The following is a 27,711-nucleotide window of genomic DNA, read 5'->3' on the forward strand; positions in this document are numbered from 1 at the left end:
AATTAAATTAAAGACCTAAACAACCTCTTACTCAAAAAGTCAAATTCAAATCCTCTGTTTTTTCTAATAAAATATATGATTTTTTTTTTTGGTGAAGAACAACCGTTATAATTGAGTTACTATTCATAATTTATCAAAAAATTATACTAAAATAAGATTTTAGTGTTCCATATTGTTGATGGTTGACTCATTTTTTCACCATATAAAATATGGGCCTAATTAATTCCATCAAAAAGCTAATTTTGATAGCCATAGAGCAATGCAAGAATAGATTGATGCTACCAACTTTCAATTTTTAGATCATATAAATCACATGCAAAGATATAGTCATGTTATCCTTTTAATTTTGTTGATTTTTGAAAAAAAAAAAGGTTAGCACTTATATTAAAGAAATAGTCTACGAAATATTCTAATTTTCTTATTATTATTTATATAAAAATCAATGAAATTAAAAGGATAGTGACAAATGTCAATAAAATTGAAATACAACGACAAAATTAAATTTTGAATCATAATCTAGTGACAAATTTAATCTTAATCCCTATTTGTCAATATACTTGTTACATATAGTTCCCATGAATTTGCAGTATGGTCATTTTTGTCCCATGAAATATTAAGTCAAATTCTTTTTCTAACAAAGAATCCAAATCTAAGATCATAAACACTAAGAATATATATGGTGCGAAAAAGATTTCTATGGAGGGCCTTAAACTCTTTTGCACAAACTTTTTTTTTTTTTGGTCAATTTATTCTGTGTTTAATTCAATGAATGGAATCCTTAATGGTCAACATTGTTCCACCACTATCCAACTTGATATCATTATGAAAATAGTAAATCAAATATTGGCTTTTTTTTCCCCAAATTTCAAAAATAAAAGAAAGTTTCCATTTAAGTTATAATTAAATGAGGCATATATTAATTTATGTAAAGCCTAATTGCTATTCTAATATTTATTATTTTTAAGTAGAGGAAATTTGCAAATCGATTTTAAAATTTTCATTTATTTAATTTTTTTATACTTATTTTATTATTGCTTTCTAAAAAACAAAACTTTAATCCTAACAACACGTAATATTTAATTTTCCTTCTTCTTTTTTCTTTTTTATTTTGAACAGTCTTTATATTTGTTTTTTTATCTTACAGGTGAGACTTTTCTATGCGGTGAGACTCTTTCTTGGTCTTCTATCTGTTATTTCAGATGCAACTCTAGTGGTAGCTGTTTCCAAGAAGTATGGGAAACGTTTTGCTTCTTATGCACTTGCAATGCTCTGCTTAGCTAGTGGTTGTTTCTTTGCCAGCACAAGTGAGTGGCTTTTTCCACCTGTCTATGTCATCTACCACTATATAGATTTAAGTTGCATCCTTATGCTTTTCCATGTTGTTTGTCATAGGCTTTCTGTATCTTCTAACAAAGTAATCATTAAATGCAGTTTTCTACTATATGAGAATGCATAATTCATTCCATTTTTCTCTTGGATTGCCTTGTTTTTATTATTGTGAAATTCGTTTCCAGGTTTTCTGCCCAGTTCATTCTCTATGTATGCCATGAGTCTCTCTTCAGGGTTATTTCTTCTTGAGAAACCTGCATGGGCTGTTGCAGTTGCAGCTGTGGGAGTAATCCTAGGTTGGCCATTTTCGATCTTGGCATTTCTTCCAGTCACATTGTATTCTTTAGTTAAACAATTCAAACAAGCATTTCTTTATGGTGCTGTCACCTCAATTGCTCTTCTTGTAAGTATATTTAATCACTAATTTGATTATTATCTGTGAATTTTCTGGATATATGATTTTGATATCTTAACTTAGTGATTTTCATTATTTGTAATTCATTCTTAATTAGTTTTTCCATTTGTTGTTCAATTGTGAATAATTGTTCATTCTCCAGGCACTTTCCATACTTGTTGATTACTACTACTACCAACGATGGACGTCATCTGTTTTCAATCTCTCAGTGTATAATGTCTTGGGAGGTGGTGAGAGCCATTTGTGTGGGACTGAGGGGCCACTTTTTTATATAAGGAATGGATTTAACAACTTCAACTTCTGTTTCATCCTTGCTTTGCTTTTCCTTGGAATTCTGCCAATTGCAAGGAAAAAGTATGCCCCAGACCTGCTTGTTGTAATCTCTCCTCTTTATATATGGCTTGCCTTTATGTCTCTGCAGCCACACAAAGAAGAAAGGTATGATTAATCTTTATTATCTTAAACGTCCTTACCAATTTTTGTTTAGATTTTATCTTTCCTCTTTGGTTTTCCTGACATAAAATAGATTAATGAATATAGAATATACTATTGTAGGACTTTTAGAAGTTTCAAGGAGGGTTCAGAAATTGCTTTGGCCCTTATGCTAATCTTGCATGATATGTTGTGCAAGGGAACAAACGCAGCAGTTGTTATTGCCTTTTTGCATGTCCTTAAAAACCTTTAATGTGCTTTTTGAATAGCTACCTCTGTTCTAGAAAGAAATTTGTAGCTAATTTGAGGTCTTACTGGATTCTCATTTTGTCATCCATCTTGCCTGCTTTGAGGTGTAACAGTTCATTATATTTAATTGTCAGTGCAGATTCCTTTATCCCATATACCCGCTTGTTTGTATCGCTGCTTCAGCTGTCATTGAGAGCTTTCCTGATCTTTTCCGAGACAAATATAATCCCCATGATAATTCTATTATAGTTATGGTGGGCATCTTCTACATCTCTTTGATTCTCTATGCCTACAATATTAATCTCTCATTCAAATACTTTTGGCATGTTTATGCAGATAGCCAAAATTCTTAGACCTCTGGCCCTCAGCTTCATATTATGTGCCTCGCATGCACGCACAGTTTCATTGATCAATGGTTATGCTGCTCCTTTGGAGGTTTACAAGATCTTGGAGCACCATGATGATGCAGGAACTGGTAATGAATACTTTTTCTTCCACAATGCACTATTATCGTAGCTTATTTATTTTTATTAAGTATTACTTATCTGAAAATAGCTTTTCTTTCGGACAGCAGCAATGTACAGTTGACATTTATGTTTATGTAGAACTTTATCAAGAATGCATAACATTATATTTCCTTGCATGTAGCTCTTTTTTCCTTTACTAATGTCAATTGTCTGTTTTTCTCAATTGCCTTGTAGTTATAATAAAAATTTTCATAGATGAACTCATTTACTAGATTTTCCTGATTTATATAATTGTTTATACATGCCATGTATGCTGAAGAATGATGTTATCAACAAAATCAAAAGCTCTATTCTAGGTGAATGGAAAAAATATAAAGCAAAATATTTTTAATGATTGCAGGTTCTATACTTTGTGTTGGAAGTGAGTGGCACCGTTTTCCATCATCATTTTTTGTTCCTAATTATGTTGGTGAAGTGAGATGGATTGATGATGGATTCCGAGGTCTTCTTCCATTCCCTTTCAATGCTACTCTTGGTGGGACTTCAGCTGGACCACCATACTTCAACAATAAAAACAAGGCATCAGATCAGCAATATGTAATAACTAGCTCGAATAGAATAACTTTAATCTCTATGCTTTTACATTCGTATGTTTTTCTGGTGTAGTAATTGACCCAGAATGTGAATTGCAGCTCCAGGATCTTCAAGCTTGTACATTCCTGGTTGAGTTGCAGCTCAACCGGCCTTACCCTTATCGTGGAAATGACTTATCAACATGGGAGGTAAAAAACAGTATATTTTTATTTATTTTTTCCCTTTTTATGTTCTTCTTCTCATATGATTTATTGAAATTGCACCTGTTCCAGCCTATTGCAGCACTGCCTTACTTGGACAGGGAGCTCTCACCTGCCAAGTATCGGTCATTTTTCATCCCATACTTGTGGCAGCGGAAGAATGTCTTTGGCATGTACAAGCTTCTGAAAAGAGTATCAAAACCAAAATGATAAATGACATCTTTGTTATTTCCTCCTCTGTTCTAGTGTTTTTTTTTTTCCTGTAAGGAGTAACCTGAAAAATACATAAAAGAAAGGAAAAACAGAACACTAACACACATTGACCCCAGTTTTTAGATGATTTTATAGTCGTTCTTGCTTTATTTAGGCTTTATGCCGTGTTTGTGCTGATTAAGTTCTCTTGTTACTTGGTTTGTTTAATTGATTTCATTTCCTCGGTTCTAAGAAAAGTTTACAAATCAGCAGATCAAATATATTTTAGTGCAGTTGAAGGGACCAATATTACACTGGTTTGCATGTATGGCAAGCGATGCATTCTTTATACCACAATTACTGCGATGAAAAATCGAAAATGTTGATCGTCACCTAACCAATAAAACTATGCAAATCCAGGAAATAATGTGTCGATCAAACATGATAACGGGAAGGACTGACAGGTAAGGTTGAGATGCATGAGCGAGGAATTGCTGCAGCAAGCATGAAGGTGCCTGCTTCGTTAACACATTCAGAGCCATGGAGCTATACTTTGGCAACATCTGAAAGCACGGTTATGCCATCAGCCAAGGAATGGGTACTGCCATCATAAGGGTTTCATTCGCCACAACCCTTTCCCTGCCAAGCAATCCTATGCCATTTGAAGCATGTGGCCACGGGCACACTTTCCCATACCCTGTAACATTGCAAAATTTGCACTTCACTCAACTCATCATATCAACCCAAAGCAGTTTGATCAAACGCTTCTAAATGAGAAGTTATCAAGTTAACAACTTACAAGTTGCAAGAAAAATCTAACCTAACCTTTTAGTCTCTTATATTGTCATCCCATCTATGGATATGTAAAGATTTTAATGCAAAACCTTTCCTTTAAAAAGTAAAAGATGATATTTTTTTTGAAAAAAAAAAATTCCAGAACATAATTCTAACTGGAGTATGATATATAATATTAATATGTTTAATTTAAAAATGTTATGACATAAAATGGTAAGTTAATATTTTCAAAAGATATATATATATATATATATGAACATAAAATGTAAAAATTCGATTGAAATTTCAAGATTCCAAAAAATCTTTTGTTTATGATTATGATAAGGTCTTTAATTTATTTATTTTTGTCCATTTTTGGTATTTTTGTGATTCATTACACATTTAAAATCATATAATCTCTTTGTTCTTCCTCGTTCCCTCACTATTAGATAATTAACTGTTTTTTTTTTTTTTCTTGAAAATAGTTAAACCAATTAAAAAGAGAATGAAGAACGAGTCTCTCTCCTATTATCATTCCTTAAAAATAGAAAACTTGAATAACTACCGTATGACCCAAAAAACCACTAACAATCCCTCCTTATAAATTTACCCTTTGTTTTACAAGCTTTGATAACCCAATAAAGGAAAAAAAAAAAAAGCAAAAGCAATAAAATAAAATGGCAAAAGCTTCCGTGATTGCCCTTGTTTCCTTGGCAATTTGCCTTTCGTCCTTCCTCAGCTTATCCTATGCCGAAGACCGCTTCTTCGTCGAAGGCAAAGTTTACTGTGACACTTGCCGTGTGGAATTTGAGACCAGAATCAGCGAACCTATTAAAGGTAAAATCAAATTACTACTTGTTCACAATCTTCTTTTCGTTTCTTATGTTGTGATAAACCTTCAGTAATGCCACTAACATGATATGTTACGAATATGAAATTTAGTCTGATTAATTCATGCAAACATTTTTAAGAAAAATTTTTTCATATCCCAAATTAAGAGTTTTTTGTAAAAGAAAAAAAAAGAGATATGCAATAAGCCCTATGAGAAGACAGTCAACTCGTTTCACCGGCACCGACGCACACATATAGTATCGTTTTGAGGCATAAATGCAGCGAGCATGTATATCAACCCCAAACAAGTTCTACGTATAGAAATTCGAACTTTGAACATACGATTTAGTTATTATTTTTAGTAGATTCCTTTATCATTTATTCGATTTACGAGAGACAAATGACGATGTTGCTCGTAAAGATTGATTCAATTTATCAAAATCGGCTGACGAAGTTTTGGTATATATATCTTGTGGTTTTTTACAGGTGCAACAGTGAACTTGGAATGCAGGAACCGTACCGTCGATGGCAGTATCACATACAGCCGAGGGGCAACTACAGACGAATTGGGCAAATACAGCATCGAAGTCGAGGGTGATCACGCGGAAGAAATTTGTGAAGTCAGTGTTACCAAGAGTCCCAGGGAAGATTGTAATGAATTCATGGAAGCATGGAGAAAAGCCAGGGTTCTCCTCACCAAGAAGAATGGAGTAATCGCGCCCGTTAGATTTGCCAACAGTCTTGGGTTCTTGAAGAAGAAAGCTGTCCCTGGTTGTGCTCAAGTTCTTAAAGAAATGGGTTTCGTTCCTCTTCACTAAGGACATTAAAGATTTTTACTTGTAGCACACTTCACCTTTTACCTATATAAAAACAATGTTTAGCATCTTTTTTTGTTCAATTATGGGCAAACCTAGATGCACTAATGTATTGATCTTAATATAACAATCTATAATTTCTTATATAAATCGTGTTTTTAATTTTTTATCCCAACCATCCTCTCTTCCTGATGTAATTAGAAATATTTTCAAATTTACTTAAACCTAATTTTTTTCTCCAATAATGCGATCAGATATGTTTCTTGAATTTACTTAAATTTAATAATTTCTTTTATTGATCTTAAAAGATTTTAGATTTTCGGTTTGAAATCTCAAGAATTAATGTAGTTCTAATTTAACTTGTTTCCTTCCTCAGAAATTCAGATAAGTAAACCATTAACAGTTATTTGGCTAAAACAAATATTAAAAGTTTAACATCACAGTTTTCTAATCTTTTTTGTAAAATTTTTTCCCACAAGAAATGCACACACACACACACACACACACACACACACACACACACACACACACACACACACACACACACACACACACACTTTTCATTACTCTCATTTCAGGTGCATGTCCAATCTCATGTTACTCAATTTTAGGTCTATTTGCATGAACTGTCATCAATCATCATAGCAGAATTGCATTGCAGAGGCAACAAGCTTCTGCTGTATAAATTTAATAGGATAAATAAGTAAAGTTTTCCAATCCAAAAAATAATAATAATGTGATTTTAATTAAATTAAAGACCTAAATAACCTCTTACTCAAAAAGTCAAATTGAAATCTTCTGTTTTTTCTAATAAAATATATGATTTTTTTTTTGGCTAAGAACAACCGTTATAATTAAGTTATTATTCATAATTTATCAAAAAATTCTACTAAAATAAGATTTTAGTGCTCCATATTGTTGATGGTTGACTCATTTTTTCACCATATAAAATATGGGTCTAATTAATTCCATCAAAAAGCTAATTTTGATAGCCATAGAGCAATGCAAGAATAGATTGATGCTACCAACTTTCAATTTTTAGATCATATAAATCACATGCAAAGATATAGTCATGTTATCCTTTTAATTTTGTTGATTTTTGAAAAAAAAAAGTTAGCACTTATATTAAAGAAATAGTCTATGAAATATTTTAATTTTCTTATTATTATTTACATAAAAATCAATGAAATTAAAAGGATAGTGACAAATGTCAATAAAATTGAAATACAACGACAAAATTAAATTTTGAATCATAATCTAGTGACAAATTTAATCCTAATCCCTATTTGTCAATATACTTGTTACATATAGTTCTCATGAATTTGCAGTATGGTCATTTTTGTCCCATGAAATATTGAGTCAAATTCTTTTTCTAACAAAGAATCCAAATCTAAGATCATAAACACTAAGAATATATATGGTGCGAAAAAGATTTCTATGGAGGGCCTTAAACTCTTTTGCACAAACTTTTTTTTTTTTGGTCAATTTATTCTGTGTTTAATTCAATGAATGGAATCCTTAATGGTCAACATTGTTCCACCACTATCCAACTTGATATCATTATGAAAATAGTAAATCAAATATTGGCTTTTTTTTCCCCAAATTTCAAAAATAAAAGAAAATTTCCATTTAAGTTATAATTAAATGAGGCATATATTAATTTATGTAAAGCCTAATTGCTATTCTGATATTTATTATTTTTAAGCAGAGGAAATTTGCAAATCGATTTTAAAATTTTCATTTATTTAATTTTTTTATACTTATTTTATTATTGCTTTCTAAAAAAATAAAGCTTTAATCCTAACAACACGTAATGTTGTTTTATACAAACTATTTTGAGCTACAATGACCCTTCTTTCATCTTAAAAATCTTACCCTTACTTTATTGGATTTCACATATGAAATCACTAAATTAAAACCTCAAATTCTAAGTCAGATGGTGGACAATCGGCAAAATATCAAATGGATTGTAAATTCAAGAGTTTTTTTATTTAATAATTAAAATGCTTCGAAAGGAATTGCTTTTATGAAAAAGATAATAGGAAAGAGCAAAAAATGGAAAAAAAATAATATTTAAATTTATCGCTTTATTTAAAATGATTAATCAAATTTACTATTTTTTTGTTTAATGTCATGAATAATTCATAAATTATATTTAAATGTTTAATATTATAGTTAAATTTTAAAAAATTTTAATATAAATTTTAAATTATAAATCTATTAATTAATATGATATTTTGAGAGTATTTGATTCGTGAAATCTTGAATTCTTAGGGAAAATATGATATTCGAAAAAATGTGATACTCTGAAAAAATTTTGATTTTCTAAATATCCTATTTTCATATTCCTATTTGGTCGGAGGAATTTATATTTATTAAATCATGTATTTTAATCATAATTTATTTGATAACCTTGTAAAAAAATTTTCATTTTGTTTTAAAAAATATATACACAATAAATGATGCTTTTATCATCAAATGAAATAAAAAGATTCTATTTAATTTAAAAAATAAATATACTTAATTATGATATTTAATTACACATTATGTCATTATTATTTGTATATAAAAATATAAAATACTTAATTACGATATTTAATTAAAAGAATTGCTGTAATTACACATTAGATACCTTTCTTCTTCTCGTTGGTATGATAAACCAACGTCACTTTTTTGGCCTTTTGAGTTGTGAACTAGAATGCTGATAGAATTATTTAAGCTGTCTAAACCTTTGAATATAGTCATAGATTATCATTATTACTAGTATTTTGAGTTGGATATTGGACAGTCCGAGTTTGGAAAGAATGACTGGAAAAAGAGAACTTACGGTGCCAAGTATGGAGAAGTTTCAATAGAAAAGCTGCTTTTTGTCACTTCGTACATTTAGCAGACGGTGATCCCAAATTAATTTTGAAGTGTGGAAATAACAAATCGAGCTGACTCCCACATCTGTGAATCTTGTTGGTTGTACGCATATACAGTTAATACGTGTCTATTATGGAGTTTTAATGAAGAAATATCATAATCGAGTTATTTAAAAATAATATTTTTTTCATTAAAACATCGTAATAGAATTATTTCAAATCGCTTCATAACCCAATTACAGTTTATATTTAAGAGAAATGTTGTAATAATCAGTTATAAAATATATAAAAAAATTTTTAAAAAAATATCAATTCAATGTTTTGTTAAAAAAAAATCATAATTGATTTAAAATAAAATTTAATTTCAGTTTTAGATTTTATTTTTCAAAAAAATAACATAAATAGAAAAAAAATTTTATTCAAATCAAAGTTGAAACTTAAGCAACTTTTCATCCAAAATTTTAAAATACATCGAGAAAATTAAATTTTTTATTTTGAAAATTTGAATACCGTTGAAATTTTGATATTTTTTCAATTAATCAAATAATTTTGAACCAAACGTAAAAATAAATATCCATAATCAAGATTTTTAAAAAATATTTTTGAATTTCCACGAACCAAATGCCATCTTTGCAGATTATTTGTTTTTCACTTGTCATTATTTAAAATTAATCAAGTTAGAGGTGAATACTAGATTAATTATCATATTCATAATTTAAATATCATTTTAAAAATTTTTTAAATTTAAATATCATATTGAACATTTTAATATAGCATAAATATCATTTATAATATTAATTTTTTTATTTTTTAATGAAAGTAATTTATTAATGTACTTTTTAATTTGGTTAAAAAGTGATAAAAGAAATTATCTTTTTCCAAATAAATGATATTCTATATAATAATTTAACTTTTAATTATTTTTGAATTAAATTAGAAATTATAGTGATAAAATTGCATCTATTCAAATATATGTGGTAAATTTGATGCATCAAGTGAAATGATAAATTTAAACCTTATAAAAAAAAATCAACAAAATATTAAACTAGAATTTATTGTTCATCACATGCTATGCTTATCATGTAAATCATCAAATTCTAAATATAGAAGATTTTGAAGAAATAATATAGCACTAGGTTATAAATATTGATGGTGAAGTCAACTTCTGGATAATTAAAGCCTTGTTTCATGAGATTGGAATAGTCTATTTTCTAGGCATTGACCCCTTCAATTTTTGGTGGTTGATCTTGTTCAATTATGGTTGCCCAATAAATCTAATGTATGCTTCAAAAAATAAACATAATGAAAGAGAATTAAGAGATCAATAAAAAGAAAGCCTCTTGGAAGGTAAACAAAAGATAAAATTAAATTTTTTAAAAAAATTTCTTCACCAAAAGTGCAAGAGTAAACTTTTTTTTTTCCAACTGAAGTGTAAAGGTTTATACTTTATACCATGCAAGAATATATATATATCCCTTATAATCATAATGAATGGTTTATACTCAATAAATTTTGCAATAAGATTCAACTTGTTAATTGAAAATTCTCTACCAAAAGTAAATTTTTTTAGAGAATAAACCTGTTAATTAAAGATTGAGAATATTGATTTAGGGAAATGATTTTTTTCACTATTTAAAAATTAGTAAAAATTTTCACTACTTCATTTAAAGGTGATAAATGCACTTTTAACTAAATTTATGAATAATATTTACTCAAATTATTTTTAGTTTTTAATTAATTTTATATTTGTTTTAAAATTATTAAATTTCAACAATAAATTTAGTTAAAAGTATATTTATCACCTATAAATAAAATGATAAAAACTTTGACTAATTTTTAAGGAGTAGAAATGAATCATTTCTTGTTAAATTATTAAATAATTACTACTAATTAAATAGTTCCTTGTTTATAATTTGATTTTGACACATCCTAAAGTTGATTTGAAATAAAAGAACATGGAGTTATACTATATTCTCCAATTATTACTATTATGGTTGTAAATTTCTATTTGTTACTCATAATTGTGTAATTTTTTGATATAATATTGAATTTTAATTTTAATAATAAGAGATCTATGATCTATCTTTGATAATATCAAATAAAAACAATCATGATTTGTTTGGTGAAGATGAAATTATTATGTTTTTATTTTATCATTTTAGATGCCTTATTTTTATAGGAAAGTATGAACTAACATTCTTTTATGGAAGAAAAAGTGACAAATGGTAGAGGCAATAATTTACATGAATGTTTAAGATTAGCTAATAAAAAATTATTGTTTTATACATCAATTGATTTTATTTTTATTTATAGATAAAATTTAAATTTCATTAATGAAATTAAAATATTAAAATATATTATTATGTTTTAATTTTTTAAAAATGATTGTAATATGAAATGTATATAAAATAACAAATTCTAACAAAGTTTTATGTGTTTAATAATATTATTATAGTTGTAATTATTACCATTAATTATAGGGGAAAAAAAAAGAAAACATAATATTAAAGATATTAATTTGTAGTTGTTTGATTTATTAAATGAAAGGAGAGCAAGGTCAAAATCATTGCATTTTGGAGAAAAAACTAATTAAAAAAAAAAAACCTCACAAAAGTAAGTTAAGAGAACAAGGGAAGGGACCTTTACTTTTGGTTCTTCTCTTTTATTCTCAAATTTTCTCTCTCCATCTCTCAATTCTCAAAAACCCTAACTTTTTTTTTGGCTTACCCTTTTGCTTCGTCAATCGATCCTCGCCAATGGCCAATAGTAATCTCCCTCGAAGAATCATCAAGGTTCCTCTTTCGATCTCCCTTCGATCCTTCCCGATTTCTCCGATTTGTTTGTTTCCCGAGAAACGTCAAGAAAATCTTAAATTTTTACTCTTTTTTTCTTCACTTTCTGTTTCTTTTCTGGGTTTTTCAGAGTTTGGTTTGATAGTTGAGTTGTTTAGAGTTCTGATGATCGAAAGCCTTAGCTAATTATTTTAAGATCGTCTTCTTAGATTGAAGAGAGCGTTAATTTTTTTCTGAGTAAATTTTGTTAATTTTCGTGCTTTGATTTTGGTTTCTTTATCTTTGATCTAAACAGGAAACTCAGCGTCTCCTCAGTGAACCAGGTAAGTACTAAAGTTTTTTTTTTTTTTTTCACATTTGATTTATTTTCTTTCTTTTTGAGAAATTCTTTCTGAATTTTGTTTAGTATCGTTATTTTTGTAAAGTATTTTAAATGTTATAAGCAGAAAAGAATTTAATTTTTGGGTTTGTTTCCTGTTAAGTAAAAGAGGTTAATGGTTTTTTCGGATACAGCGCCTGGAATTAGTGCTTCACCATCAGAGGATAATATGCGATATTTCAATGTGATGATCCTTGGTCCCACACAGTCGCCATATGAAGGTAGTTGATTTTTTTCATCTAATGGTTGCGAATAATTTTGCTATGTGTTAGAAATGTAAAATTTTACCGTTGCTTGTGTAATTGTTGGGTCTGGGCTGATTTAAGTCTTACAGAGCGACATCATTGCTGACTTTCAGTCAATTAAATGGTTCTGTTGTGTACATTTTACCTAATTTTCTTGTTTTCTTCCTTGGCTTTCCATCTTTTAAAAGAGGAAAATGCGGCCATACTTCCAGTCTTGAAATTTAGGTCCAGGTAGCATGCTTTTCTATCTCATACAGTGCTTGGTCTGGTTATGGAATGTTGTTTTTGGTAATATCTTATTGGTTTGAGTTGTTCGTTTCTTTCTGTAATTAGTCTTGCACTAATGTATAGGATATGATGCATTTTCTTGTTTGGGATATTTGTTTAGGAGGGGTTTTCAAGTTGGAACTATTTTTGCCTGAAGAATATCCCATGGCTGCTCCCAAGGTAGTCAACTTTGATTTATTTTTAATAAGTAGCATGACCTGTCTGTCTCTGTATCTGTTGTTTTAAGTTTGATGGCTGATTCTTTTATATACAATATTACTTGGCTTCATCTGAAAAGGCTACTTATAGGGGGTCCTAATATGATTTAGGGATCCTGTAGTTTGGATTGTAGAGGAACCTGTTTTTACTTTTTGGGGCTGTTTTATCTGGCACCTTTTTTACTGTTAGTGCATCTAGTTTTCGTCACTCTCTCAGATATTCTTGGTGATTACAGAATATATTTTCCTTTGCTTTGCGTGGATTTCACTCTACCTTCACTTATTAAATTGTTTGTTTATTGGTGTTCTAGCAAACCTGCATTATTTTATATATTAATACTTGGTTCGCTTTTTTTTTGGCCAATATGCTTGTGCACTTAAAATTGTCGTTGGGTGCTCTCTCTCTAGTGCACTACATTAACGTCCTTCAGTTTACTCAACAAATTGTAATATAATATAAGGTATCCTACCATCTATGCACCCTGTCTATAAAGCCTGATTTCCAGACCATTCTCATCTCTTACCTTCTTACCTCACTCTAATATCAAATCTTTTCCCAGCTCTTTGAAATTCATTTATAACTGATTGGATATTCTATAATCTGCAGTTGAATTGTAATCTTAGTTGTGGAAATTTCAGGTTCAGCAGAATTTCATTGTCCTTTTCTTTTTTGGTATGGCAGAATAAAATGTCTAGTATGTTTTATTTTGATGAACTTTTGGTGGTATATAATTATTGGCTTTGATGATATTAAGAGGAAAATGTTGATTGGAATTCAATGTTTAATAGCATGTCCTATGAAGTCCTTGTTCTGACATTTTCATTGCCATAGCTGTACTACCTAGGTTGCTGATTTTTTTTTTTTCTGGGCTTTAAAAGTCTTACTTTTACCTGGGAAGAACATTTATTTTTTGTGGATGCCTTCGCATGTGATTAGTTGCGCAGAACCAACTCTTGTTGGTGGTAAAGATCTAATTTGTGCTTACTCTCCTGATTGGAATCTGTATGGCTGATGTGATGGCAGTTGAGACTTAATCGTCTTCTTGTGATTGATACTGATTGTCTAGTTTTCCCAAGATTGGGACAAATTTGTCTCGTTTCTGGTGATTGGACTTCATAGTTTGGATTTCTTGCACTAGTGGTTCATGAGTGTAGCATATTCATAGAATTACCAACTTACAGTAGTTGGCATTTCAGCATCAATTTACTGTTCTATATTCTTGGAAATTTATCATCATCCTTTAATGTTGTCCTTTTTGGTGTATTTTGTATTTTTATCCACCTTAACAAATTCAGTGCAACAGGTCCGATTTCTTACAAAGATATATCATCCTAACATTGATAAGGTGGGTCCTAGATGTTCCTTCTTTTGTCCTTATTTTATGGTGTGAAGATGTATCTTCTTGGCTCTTAAGGGTTGAGCTTTCTTGCAGCTTGGAAGAATATGCCTTGATATTCTCAAAGACAAATGGAGTCCAGCTCTCCAGATCCGAACTGTACTTCTGAGGTATTATAAGTTTTTGTGAGATGTATCTCTATTGTTGTAAGTCAGTATAGGCTGCATGATGAATACCTCATGGCTTGCTGAAAAGGTTTAAAACATATTTTCATAAATTTTTCTGGAAAATTAGGTGGTATTATAAGTAAAGATGGCAGTTGAATATTTCTTCTTTTCCATCACTGCATAATTATGGAGTTTTTGATTTGCTAGAAAAGGTTTCGGTGCTATATCAAATGCAAAAATATATTAATACTTCAGAAAGGGTTTCATTTATGTTCAAGTTGAAGACGTTATCATCTTTATTTATTGCAGCATCTTGAGTTTTAGGATAATATACTGACATTATTATCTTTATTTAAGCATTCAAGCACTTTTGAGTGCACCAAATCCAGATGATCCACTCTCTGAGAACATTGCTAAGCATTGGAAAACAAATGAGGCTGAAGCCGTTGAGACAGGTAAAACCTGTGGTTGCAGTTATAGATCATTGGGATTGGTTAACCCTACTACAACCAAGGATGATATGCTACCATTCTTATAATTGACTGCTCTAGATTTCCTCGACTTTTTTGCAGCAAAGGAATGGACCCGTTTATACGCAAGCGGCGCATGATGACTGGTGGAATCGTTTGCCCTCTTAAAATATCATGTTATGCAATGTAAGCTATTCAATGTCAATTTCATATGGGAATTTGGAAGAATTGTTGTTTGAAAGAGTTTGATATTCACTAAGCTTCCAGTTGCTACCTGTTAATTGTTTAACCGTTGGAAGCAGTCTTTGAACTTGTATGATAATCTACGTTGTTCAAAAACTCTCAAATGCTGAACTAAGGGATTATTCTCAAATATAGTTACGTATCAGATTAACGTTAGATGCATTTTTTATATACTGTGTTCATCAATTGAAACTAAACTGGAAATTAAAGTAATTCACTAGAATTGAGCTTAATGATGCACGATATTTAAGGGTTACTAGCAAATAATATTATTGTTGAAACTTGATATGTTTACTATGTCATTGTGTCTAATTGAACGCTCATTGGAACGGAAAAAAATCGTCTCCTTTGTTAAATAGTTCAAGTACGTGGAATGGAGATGTACCCAGACGATTTATCTCGAAAAATACAACACTATGGTCAATGGTTTAAAACATTTGATTACCTTTACCATGTCTACGTGCATGCAATCCGTAACAAATTTTAACTCCATAAATTTTTATTGGATTCACTGTCACAAATTTAAAGGGTAAGGCCATAAATTTTGTCTTCATATCATGTTACAAGACAGATGTCTTTGAATGGACATAGCTCACCTACTTATCATGTTAAAGATTTTATATGTTTTTTGGTTTGTAAGCAGTAGTGGTGGTAACAATGTGAGTTTGTACTACGATATCTGTATTTGAATGAATACAATTACTCCTTTTACATCTATTCATCTTTTTCTTCAAAGAACTGATAAATATATCAGTCAATTGGAAGAGTAAAGATTGGAAGTTCATGCTCCATAACATTTTCTCTGAACTGGCATTGAAGCTGGATTTTTACCTTGTTACTAGACATATCTGTCAATCAAAGAAATGATTCCATGAATAAGCATGAAAAGAATGAAATAGAACGAGCCCAGACTTTAACTTAATTCATGCAACCACCTTTAAGAGGTAACATCTAACAGATATAGGGTTTAAATTCTAACACTTATAACTTTTTCTCCTATTCTTCTGACTGCAACCTCCTTTGTATCAAAGAAAAAATTAAACATAACGAAAATACGACAAATCCTAACACATGTATGATTGACTCCAAAATAACTCAAATGTTTGATTGATATGTTCTGCCAAAGATTGCTTAAGCCCTTAAGCAATAAATTGACTAAGCTTAATGACATAGGATCCTTTTAGATGAACACAGAGATTGATTTCATTGATATTAAAAGTAAAATTAATTATTATAACGGTGAGATTAAAATCAATGATAAAAATATGTATTTGGATGCAAACGCAATGATAGTGGGAATAAAATTTACTATTAAAGATATTAGATTAAAATATATATGTAATAAAAATTTTAAATTATTTAAAATTTATAAAATTAATAAATTATTAATAAATAAAAAAATATTTTTATGTTAAATAATAGTTTTGTTAGTAAACATTAATAATTAATAATTTTATCTTATAAAAAATAAATCATTTTGAAAATTTTTAAATAAAAAATTAAAAATTAAAAAAAATTAAAAATGAACAAAGTTGAAAAAAAATAAAAGAAAGGAGGATAAAAATGAAATAAAGCTGTGGTTGAAACTAAAAAATTATCACTGGACCAATGACAATCCAGTGAGCAACTGAAGCTCCATCACGCTGGGACAGTGTACTGGTGTAACCTAAACACAAAAATTACACAATTTACATCTTAAATTGCGCCTCATCGTGGCTCTGTTGAAATCTAAATCAGGCCATAACCAGAACTCGAATTTGAACTTTTCTACTAACCCTCGGCATCAGTTTCGAAATTCGAATGAAAATTCCTTGATGTAATGGATAAATAAGCCTACCAGGACTGTAATCTTGTTATTTTTTCCTGTTCAAAAAGTTTAGGTTTTGTCTGGGAACAGTTGGCTTACTGGCTATTAACACATCACTTTGCAGCCCACAATTTCATAACGGTGACCATACCAAAGGACAGATGAATCAACCGGGCCGATTGTTAAGAGAGAATTAAATTCAAATTAGCATTCTTGAGAGTACAGATTAACAATGGAACGTTTAAGATTCATACATGTTATCTCATAGAGTTTATTCTATCACTGTCACAACGAAAAGAAAATTATTCTTGAACGTAAGACCAGAAACTTTTCTTATAGTTTCATGAAAAAACAGCTATTTGTTGATCTCTACAAAATGAAGAATAACAATAAGAATGGGCAGAAATATCATGGGAAGAAATTTAACTGATGATCTATTGATTATAGTATTAAAAATAGGTTAATTTGAACCTAATAATTGATTCATGTAATCACCTTTAAGAGATGACATCCAATAAATCTAAGATTCAAATCTCTTCATTTGTAATCTCTTCTCATATTCTCAAGCTTCGACCTCCTTTATAAAAGAAAAAAAAAATTGAATCCCTCTTTCAGTTAATCAAAGAATGCTATTACGTCAATATTATGCTAGTAAGTAAATGACTTAACCAAATCACCTGGAGTGGATAAAAAAAACTTGCAAGATATTCCCAAAGAACTTATCAGAAAAAAACAAAATTATGGTACATGGTTTAGACATTTTATTACCTCTATTATGTCTCCAAGTATGCAGTCCATGACAATTTTAAACTCCATATATCTTATTTTATCAAAATCAAAATACAAAATTGTAAGGCCCCAATTTTGTCTTAATTTCATATTGAAAGACAGATATTTGTGAATAACTCATTCCTCATCATTATATATAGCTTTTCCTAAGCTGCAAATCTCCACCCAGAACATCAAAAAAAGAAGGAAAACAGAGAAGAAGAAGGGAAAACAAAATGAAGAAGCAAGTTTGTTCAAAAGCTTTGGTTCTAATTTGCTTTCTTTTCCTATTTGTAAGCATTGAAGCTCAGAGTTGCAGGCCTAGTGGTAAGATAAGAGGGAAAAAGCCTCCACCAGGTCAATGTAACCAAGAGAATGACTCTGATTGTTGTAAAGAAGGCAAGTTATACACAACATACAAATGTTCCCCCCCTGTTTCAAGCCGTACAAAGGCAACATTAACAATTAACAGCTTTGAAGCCGGAGGCGATGGAGGTGGTCCATCAGAATGTGACAACCAATACCACTCTGATGATGAACCTGTGGTTGCACTTTCAACAGGATGGTTCGACAATGAAAACAGGTGTCTCAAGTATATCAATATCTATGGCAATGGAAAGAGTGTTAAAGCCAAGGTTGTGGATGAATGTGACTCTACAATGGGGTGTGATTCCGACCATGATTACCAGCCTCCTTGTGATAATAACATTGTGGATGCCTCAAAAGCAGTGTGGAAGGCCTTGGGAGTGCCTGAAAGTCAGTGGGGTGGAATGGATATATACTGGTCTGATGCTCATGATTGATTTCCAAGTTGCAACATATTTATACTTATGTCTATTTGTCTTATCAGAATAAACATTCTTGTGTATATGTGTTAAATTAATGTCAATAGTACCAAATTTGTGAGAGTTTGTATTATGATATATGTGTATTAATATTTGAAGCAATATATTTACTCCTTATCTATGTTACTTGAATTTAAGATAAATGTCGTGTACATATATGTTCAAATTTTTTTTTTAAATTTTCATATAATTGAAAGATAGGATATTCATACCTATATTTGTTAATTATGTATCGAATTTTCATACTTATATTTTTCGATTATTTGTCAAATCTGAAAACAGAATTAAGGAAAATCATATGCTCCAACATTGCTAATTATCTAATATGAAAATTTGACTATTATTTGTTCCACTCATGGATTATTGTTTCTTCCTTTAACCTTTATGTTTTTAACATTATAATTTAAAAACTCAACAAATAATAATTTTTTTCCCTTTGACTTTTTAAGTTTTTAGTTATTTCACTTTGATGAGAATTGTTGCTACATAGTTCATTAAATTGGGTTATGGTTTCCTTTAAAAATGTAACTGTTGCAAATATCAAGTTCACATGTCGTTCCTTTTAGAAGGTCGAGAGGAAGAAAGATATGTTGATAGACTAGTATTGAACATCATTTTGCTTTACCTTGATTTTGTGATTTATATGATTCTTGAATGAATAGATCTAAAATAATATAATTTCAAATCTTAAACTTGTGTCTTCATTCCGTGTACACCCATAGTTTACCTACTGTTTTTAGTAATTTGGTGACTATTAAATAGTTATTCTAACTTTTACTATTATTCAATGAACTAAAAAAAAAAAAGTTTTAAATTTATATTTTAAATAATAGAGGTTTTTTTTTTTTAAATTTAACCATTTTAATATGATCTACATTTCCTTATATCATATTATTTTTTTTGAATTTGATATTAAAAATATATTTTTTACACTTTCTCGTAGTGTAATGCAGGTTACTTCTAGTAGTAGGTTTTTTTTTTTTTAGTTGATTCGAAGAAAATAGATTCAAATTATATATGTTTTTTTTTAGAAAAAATACAGATTGAAGAACAGAGGCAGTTTACCCCTCTAAAGCAACCATAATGTTAATATATAGGTAAGACACAATGTGCCATTACAATATAAGTATTTTATTTTAATTTGGAGAAGAGAAAAACTTAAACTTAACATTTTATATGAAAATGGCATCTACACCTATCATTAGACTAAATGTCGTCCGTTGCATGATTTATAATTAATTGTTTTAAATATAAAAAAAAAATTAAATAAAAATTAAGTACTTATCCAAGTTGTTATTTTTTATTGTAATTAATTGAGATTTTAAATATTTATTTTTGAACAATTGAGTCTTTAAATATTTATTTTTATTCAATTGAACTTTGAATTAGATAAAAATGAATGTGGACGGTTAATCAATTTTTGTTTAATAAGAGTTCAATTGAAAAAAATAAATACTTGAAAATTTATTTGATTGTAATAAAATAAATTGGACTTTGATGATTATTTAATTTTAATTTAAGGGTTTTTTTTTTTATATTTATGCCTAAGTAATTCTTTGATGATTTATATTATGACAAGAAATTTTTACCATAAAAATTTGAATTTAAGGATACATATGGTGTGATTAAGTATTATATTTTGCATAAGAAAATGACACTTGATTGAATTATCATCTAAATGCCTAGGTTAATATAGAGTTATAGGGCCTAAGCTCCAAGGTTAATTTCTTGAAAGTTTATATATTTTACTTAAAAGTAAACAAATAACATAAATACATAACTCTATAATTATTTTGACGATGGGAGGGTTAAATATTTGACAATCGAATCGAAAAAGGGAAGAAATTTTATGGGTATTTGTAACAAAAACAAAGTAATGAAGTATGTGCATGACGTTACGTGATCATTATTTTTTTATTATAAAATTTATTTATTATGATGTATAGTTATATGATCATTAATTTTTTTTTAAATCGATTTAGTAAGATATGTAACATTAATACTTACATATTTAGTTACATTTTTTTTATTATCTAATATGAGATTAATAACCTCATTTGCTTTTTGGAGTGCTTGGAGGTACATATGGCACACTCTATTCGTAATAAAATAAGATAAATTTACCACCAAACATTAATTTATTCCTTAAAATTTTCTGAAGACACGTGTTTGTTATAAAAAACAAGGCAACGGAGCACATGCGTGGCACACGCTTCTGCGAATAAAATAAAATAACTTTATCACCAAACATTATTTTATTCTTTAAATACTAATTCTTAAGACAAAAGATTTCACTGACCAAGCATTATTTGTCTTGTTACTTTCAAATTACATTCTAAAATTTTGGATTTCAACAAATCAGAAAATAATTTTATGAATTATTTAATGAGTAATTAAAGATTTTAAGATATGATTAATTTCTAACCACTTGATTTGCTTAAAGTTAAATACTATATAATAATAGGGCATATGAATGAAAATATTTTTTTTAAATGATAAGGGATTTTTAAATTTCAGCTCATAAATTTTTTTCGAATCGATTTAAATAAATTTATTTATATTAAATCTAATAATTTTATTAAAAAATTATTTTTCACAATTTTCTAATTAACAAATTCAGAAAAAAAATCCTCTTGCTACTTAAGTCAATATAACTTATCTGTTAGTGGATGTGAATGAATATTAAGTACTAGATTAGTTTGCTTTTCTCACTTTCCCTCGTCCTGTCTGCCTAGCTTTTGGTTTTGAGGGTTGGATAAGAATTTTCGTTAGCATTAGCATGAATAAGCCACGTTGATCTTTTTTGTCAAAATAATAGAGGCTGCTAGTACTATCGCATGCTTTGAATAGTTTAATTCATTTATAAGCTTTCAGTAATGGTGAATATTTGTGGCTCAACTACCTTAGTTCCTGTTTAACCTGTCCCCCCTTAGGACATTAAAATTTTGGAAAGATCAGTTGAATTGGCTCATAAAAAAAAGGAGCTTATATAAAAGAAATATAATATTATTGTTGAAAATTGATTTCTTTACTATGTTATTGTGTGTAATTGAACGCTCATTTGAACACAAAAAAGTCGTCTCTTTTGTTAAATAGTTCAAGTACGTGGAATGGAGATATACCCAGACGAATTTTTTCCAAAAAAATACAACACTTTGGTCCATGGTTTAAACATTTGATTACCTCTACTATGTCTCCATGTATGCAATCCGTGACAAATTTTAACTCCATAAATTCTTAATGGATTCACTGTCACAAATTTAAGGGGTAAGGCCATAAATTTGTCTTCATTTCATGTTACAAAACAAATGTCTTTGAATGGGCATAGCTCCTCTACTTATAGCCTGTCTACATGCCCAGTTTTCCATACCAGAGAAAGAGGGAAAAAAAGGGGGGTAAAGAATGAAGAAACAAGTCTATTCAAGTGTTTTAATTATGGTTTGCTTTCTTTTCCTTCTGTCAAATATTGAAGCTCAAACTTGCAAGCCTAATGGCAAGATAAGAGCGAAAAAACCTGGATCAGGACGATGTACCATTGAAGATGACCCTGATTGTTGCAAAGAAGGCAAGCTTTACACAACATATAAATGTTCACCACCGGTTTCTAACCTCACAAAGGCAACATTAACACTTGACAGCTTTGAAGCCGGAGGAGATGGCAGCTCCGCATCAAAATGTGACAATCAGTACCATTCAGATGATAAACCAGTGGTGGCACTTTCAACAGGATGGTTCAATAAGAAAAAAAGGTGTCTCAAGTACATCGAAATCCAGGGCAATGGAAAGAGTGTCAAGGCTAAGGTTGTCGATGAATGTGATTCGACAATGGGGTGTGATGCTAAACATGATTATTATCCTCCTTGTCATAACAACATTGTGGTCGCCTCACAAGCAGTTTGGAAGACCTTGGGAGTGCCTTTAAGTCAGTGGGGTGAAATGGATATTTACTGGTCTGATACGGATTGATTTTTTCGACACCATCTTATGTCATTTTTATCAGGATAAATACTTTGTGTTTTTTGGTTTGTAATTAGTAGTGGTGGTAAAAATGTGAGTTTGCATTATGATATCTGTATTTGAAGCAATAAAATTACTCCTTTTACATCTATTCATCTTTTTCTTGAAAGTACTGATAATATATCAGTCAGTTGGAAGTTCACGCTCCATAACATTTTCTCTGAAGTGGCATTGAAGCTGGATTTTTAACTTGTTACGAGAGATACCTGTCAATCAAAGAAATGATTCCATGAACAAGTATGGAAAAGATGAAATAGAACGAGCCTAGAATTTAACTCAATTCATACAACCACGTTTAAGAGATAGCATCTAGCAGAAACAGGGTTCAAATTCCAGCACTTGTAACCCATTCTCCTATCTTTAGGCTGCAACCTCCTTTGTACCAAAGAAAAGATTAAACAGAACGAAAAGACCATAAGTCCTAACAGATGTATGATTGACTACGAAATAACCCAAAAGTTTGATTGATATGTTCTGCCAAGGATTGTTAAAGGCCTTCAGCAATAAATTGGCTGAGCTTAATGATTTGAGCAGAACTTGAATTTGAACTTTTCCACTAACCCTCAGCATCATTTTTCTAAACTCTAATGAAAATTTCTTGATGTAATGGATAAATTAGCTTACTGGGACTGTAATCTTGGTATCCTTTCCTGTACAAAAGGTTTAAGTTTTGTCTAGGTACAATTGGTTTACTGGCTATAAACACATCACTTTGCAGTCCCACAATTTCATATAAGTGACCATACTTAAGGACAGATAAATCAACTGGGCGGATTATTGACAGAGAATTAACTTCAAATTAGCATTCTTGAGAGTACAAATTAACAATGGTGCTTTTAAGATTCATACATGTTATCTCATAGTGTTTATTATTCATACATGTTATCTCAAAGTGTTTAATCTATCACTCTCACAACGAAACCAAAATTCTTCTTGAAAATGAGACCAGAAACTTGTCTCATAGTTTCATGAAAAAACAGCTATCCGGTCATGAAGAATGGGCAGAAATATTATAGGAAGAAATTTAACTGATAATCTATTAATTGTAGCATTTAAAAAAAAGACTAATCCGAACCTAAAATTTAGCTCAGTTGATTCATGTAATTATATTTAAAAAGTAACACTTAATAGATTTAAAATTCAAATCTCATAACCCCTTCCCATATTCCCAAGCTTCAATTTAGCCAAAACAAATAATGCTATTATGTCATTATTATGCTAGTAAGTAAATGACTTGGGCAAATCACCTAAAGTGGATAAAAAACTTGTAAGATATTCCCAAAGAACATATCAGAAAAATACAAAATTACGGTACATGGTTTAAACATTTTATTACCTCTATTATCTCTCCAAGTATGCAGTCCATGACAATTTTAAACTCCATATATCTTATTTTATCACTATCAAAATATAAAATTGTAAGGCCCAAATTTGTCTTAACTTCATAGTGAAAGATATTTGTGAATAACTCGTTCCTCATCACTATATATAGCTTTTCCTTAGCCACAAAATTTTCACACCAGAACCTCAAAAAAGAAAAATGAAGAAGCAAGTTGGTTCAAAAGCTTTGGTTCTAATTTGCTCACTTTTCCTATTTGTAAGCATTGAAGCTCAGAGTTGCAGGCCTAGTGGCAAGATAAGAGGGAAAAAGCCCCCACCAGGGCAATGTAACCAAGAGAATGACTCTGATTGTTGTAAAGAAGGCAAGTTCTACACAACATATAAATGTTCCCCCCCTGTTTCAAGCCGTACAAAGGCAACATTAACAATTAACAGCTTTGAAGCCGGAGGCGATGGAGGTGGTCCATCAGAATGTGACAACCAGTACCACTCTGATGATGAGCCTGTGGTTGCACTTTCAACAGGATGGTTCGACAATGAAAAAAGGTGTCTCAAGTATATCAATATCGATGGCAATGGAAAGAGTGTTAAAGCCAAGGTTGTGGATGAATGTGACTCTACAATGGGATGTGATTCTGACCATGATTACCAGCCTCCTTGTGATAATAACATTGTGGATGCCTCAAAAGCAGTTTGGAAAGCCTTGGGAGTGCCTGAAAGTCAGAGGGGTGGAATGGATATATACTGGTCTGATGCTGATGATTGATTTCCGAGTTGCAACATATTTATACTTACGTCTATTTCTATTAGAATAAACATTCTTGTGTGTACGTGTTAGGCTAGCGTGCGATAGTACCATATTTGTGGGAGTATGTATTATGATATGTGCATTAACATTTGAAGCAATATAATTACTCTTTATCCGTGTTAGTCAGACTTGAGATGCAAGCTTCCTTTGCATTCTAACCTTCATGGTGAATAAAAATGGTTATTGAAAGTTTAAAATTCCTTGTAAAAGCCCTGTCCAATTCTTAACCCTATAAAATCATTTTAATAAAAAAATTCAACAATAAAAATATTTTGTAAAAAATAGAAGAAAGAAACAATAGAAGGGTTTTAGGAGGTTTTAAGGAGGCCACGGAAGGAAAGTTGTCAACCACCACCACCACCACAACGCCAAAAAAAGCGTTGACTGACTCTCTGACTCGCCGGTTCCATAGATTCCAACGCACCAAATCCCGAAAAAAAAATGTCCTCAAAAGACACAGAACCCAGACAATCCCCTGATCCTAGAACCCTTAACGACCCAGAAACCAAACAACCCTCAGAAGAAGCCCCAATTAAAGAATCAGAAGAAGTTTCAGAAGATGAAGAAGAAGGAGAGTGTGGGTTTTGCTTGTTCATGAAAGCTGGTGGCTGCAAAGATAGCTTTGTTGTGTGGGAAAATTGCATCAAAGAAGCTGAAGAAAGGAAGATATTGTGGAAAAATGCTTTGAAGCAACCTCAGCTTTGAAGAAGTGTATGGAGGCTCATGCTGATTACTATGAACCGCTTTTACGAGCCGAGAAGAAGGCTGAGGAAGAGGCTGTTAAGGAATTGGAAAAAGAGAAGGAGAAGGAGGATTTGGCTTCTCAGCAAGATTCCAAGGATTCGGAGAAGAAATGAGATGGTTAGTCAAATTTTGGATTTTTGGGTATAATTGAGGGGTTTAACTTGGGAAACTGTAGGAATTGAATGAAATTGAGGTTTTTTTAATACTAATTATTACTGTTTTATGGGTGTTGAAATGGGATCATAAAAAATGAGAATAATTTTTTTATACATGTTGTTGGGACTAACTGAGTGTTGGACTACATAATTTGAATAACCAATGACTCAAACTTGAAATCTTTAAATTGGAGTTTGAAGTTCTAACTGTTTGGTTTATTTGGTAAGTGCTCTTTCACGATAGTGAATGGATGGTAGTTTTTACTTGGTATCAATTACATTGCTTTTTTATTGCTTTGGATTTTTTTTGTATGTTGATCCTTAATATTGTTAGATGACATTCTAGTAGCTACTTGAATCTATGTTAATTGTGTGGAATGATCTTTGGGGTTGCTGATAACTCATTGGTTGTATGGAGTTTACTTGTTAGTGTCTATTGGGATCGTTAATTGTTTGAGTAAGTAATGAAATCACATGACTGACCATTTTCTTGACAAATTTTTGTAATTTAAGCTCAAATTTGTGAAACTGAATGGTTTTCGAATAGGCTACCCTGAGGGTAAAAGCCTACCTTCTAAATGAGTTCTGTTGTTTATAGTCCATTGATCAAGTTCTTCCTTCTTTTTTTTTATAAAGGAAGTTCTTCCCTTCTGGCGGAAAGAATTATTAGGAAGAGTTATACTGTTGTAGTGTATAGATCAGTTTAGTATTCTCGGAAAAGATAAATCATAAACGGAAGATTATCAATGGGAAATTGGAGTCTTTGATAGAACAGGTTGTGTTTTCCTACACAGTATTCTTGCAAAAGGCCGCAAATGATTGGAATCACCTTGTAATCATTGCTTGTTTATGTCTTCTGATTATTTTTATAAGCTCCTTAATATTGGTGGATGTCATTTAACTAGTGAATTGAGTCCACAATGATATAATGATATTTGGATTTGCTTTTTTATAAGTTGGTTGTTTCAGGTTTGCTAATTGGTTCATCTTTTATCCTTGATTGTTTGAACGAGTAGCGAAATCACATTTAACAATTTTTTCTGGGAGAGGACCTTCGTATGATAATCTCTTAGGCTAGTCTCATTGCTTTAACCGTGCTGTCCCAGTATCACTACGAAACAGTATCTATACCCATCCTTGTACACCTGAAAAATTTCTCTGGGTGTGACCTTTTTGGCTTACTGAGGGCATCATTAATGTTGCGATTGTAAAGAGACTTGAGAGTTTTGTACATCATATCGATGAAATAGGAAAGGATTTTACCTGGTTTCACAGATCAGTTGTATACAAATCTTGCTGCCTAATCAAGTGATAGGTGATAAAAGATCAAGATGAAGAGATAAAGAGCCTATTGGCTATGACTACATTTATGAATAGTATTCTTAGCTCCTGATTTGTTGTCACAAGGCTTGACTATTTGCTGATAGTGAAAGACTGTGAACAGAACCAAGATGAGATTGTTTTGGCACAAGATCACACCTCTGAACTTATTCATTTTCTGTAGTTTTAAAGAACAGAGTTTTCTTTGATGGATGATCACAAAACCCATCGGGTCTCTTATTTTTCTTATGCTGGGCAAGTTTACAATATATATTTTCTCCATCAGCTCCTGTTATGTGAGCTTTTACATGTGCTCATCTCAATTCTTTGGTTTGTATGTATTTGTAAATGAAGATTGCAGCTCGGGTATTGAAGGGAGACCCTTTTCTTTGTTCCAGGTAACATGCGAGAACATGATTGATTCATTTAGAAGTTAATTCTAAAAATTAATATGCCATAAAAATGGTGCGTGTTTTTTGGGCTATAATTAGAATTCAAGCTTGAAACTTTCCTGGAGCAGACTCCAGTACCACTGAACTAAACCGATTCATTCTTTTTTTTCAAACTTATAAGTTTTCTATTTCACATGCCTATATGGGGTATAAAAGCTAGTGCTACATTTTTGG

At 30.5% G+C, this 27,711-nt stretch overlaps 6 protein-coding genes and 1 pseudogene across 6 annotated transcripts; all 7 read left to right on the top strand.

Annotated features, from left to right (window-relative positions):
• Positions 1–769: 769 nt before the first annotated feature.
• Positions 770–4,135, top strand: LOC111276254 (alpha-1,2-mannosyltransferase ALG9-like). Its single transcript, XM_022862020.2, has 9 exons — positions 770–784; positions 1,145–1,304; positions 1,515–1,732; positions 1,887–2,182; positions 2,565–2,679; positions 2,762–2,900; positions 3,293–3,489; positions 3,585–3,674; positions 3,759–4,135. The coding sequence occupies exons 1-9, from the start codon at positions 770–772 to the stop codon at positions 3,894–3,896; spliced, it is 1,368 nt and encodes a 455-aa protein (XP_022717755.1). The 3' UTR covers positions 3,897–4,135.
• Positions 4,136–5,136: 1,001 nt separating this feature from the next.
• Positions 5,137–6,448, top strand: LOC111276544 (olee1-like protein). Its single transcript, XM_022862290.2, has 2 exons — positions 5,137–5,489; positions 5,970–6,448. The coding sequence occupies exons 1-2, from the start codon at positions 5,330–5,332 to the stop codon at positions 6,299–6,301; spliced, it is 492 nt and encodes a 163-aa protein (XP_022718025.1). The 5' UTR covers positions 5,137–5,329; the 3' UTR covers positions 6,302–6,448.
• A 5,318-nt stretch (positions 6,449–11,766) lies between these two features.
• Positions 11,767–15,436, top strand: LOC111275902 (ubiquitin-conjugating enzyme E2 36). Its single transcript, XM_022861528.2, has 8 exons — positions 11,767–11,954; positions 12,250–12,277; positions 12,468–12,554; positions 12,967–13,025; positions 14,368–14,409; positions 14,497–14,570; positions 14,925–15,022; positions 15,140–15,436. The coding sequence occupies exons 1-8, from the start codon at positions 11,919–11,921 to the stop codon at positions 15,175–15,177; spliced, it is 462 nt and encodes a 153-aa protein (XP_022717263.2). The 5' UTR covers positions 11,767–11,918; the 3' UTR covers positions 15,178–15,436.
• A 2,079-nt stretch (positions 15,437–17,515) lies between these two features.
• Positions 17,516–18,749, top strand: LOC149511658 (kiwellin-1-like). The gene has a single exon (XM_089754604.1). The coding sequence runs from the start codon at positions 18,092–18,094 to the stop codon at positions 18,656–18,658; it is 567 nt and encodes a 188-aa protein (XP_089610730.1). The 5' UTR covers positions 17,516–18,091; the 3' UTR covers positions 18,659–18,749.
• Positions 18,750–22,070: 3,321 nt separating this feature from the next.
• LOC111276543 (kiwellin-1-like) lies at positions 22,071–22,913 on the top strand. The gene has a single exon (XM_089754660.1). The coding sequence runs from the start codon at positions 22,103–22,105 to the stop codon at positions 22,664–22,666; it is 564 nt and encodes a 187-aa protein (XP_089610786.1). The 5' UTR covers positions 22,071–22,102; the 3' UTR covers positions 22,667–22,913.
• Positions 22,914–24,257: 1,344 nt separating this feature from the next.
• LOC111276541 (kiwellin-1-like) lies at positions 24,258–24,995 on the top strand. The gene has a single exon (XM_022862289.2). The coding sequence runs from the start codon at positions 24,258–24,260 to the stop codon at positions 24,822–24,824; it is 567 nt and encodes a 188-aa protein (XP_022718024.1). The 3' UTR covers positions 24,825–24,995.
• A 167-nt stretch (positions 24,996–25,162) lies between these two features.
• Positions 25,163–27,495, top strand: LOC149511659 (uncharacterized; annotated as a pseudogene).
• Positions 27,496–27,711: the final 216 nt, after the last annotated feature.

The sequence above is a fragment of the Durio zibethinus genome, chromosome 25, assembly GCF_047325235.1.
Source record: "Durio zibethinus cultivar Kanyao isolate XHJ-2024 chromosome 25, ASM4732523v1, whole genome shotgun sequence".
NCBI lineage: Eukaryota > Viridiplantae > Streptophyta > Magnoliopsida > Malvales > Malvaceae > Durio > Durio zibethinus.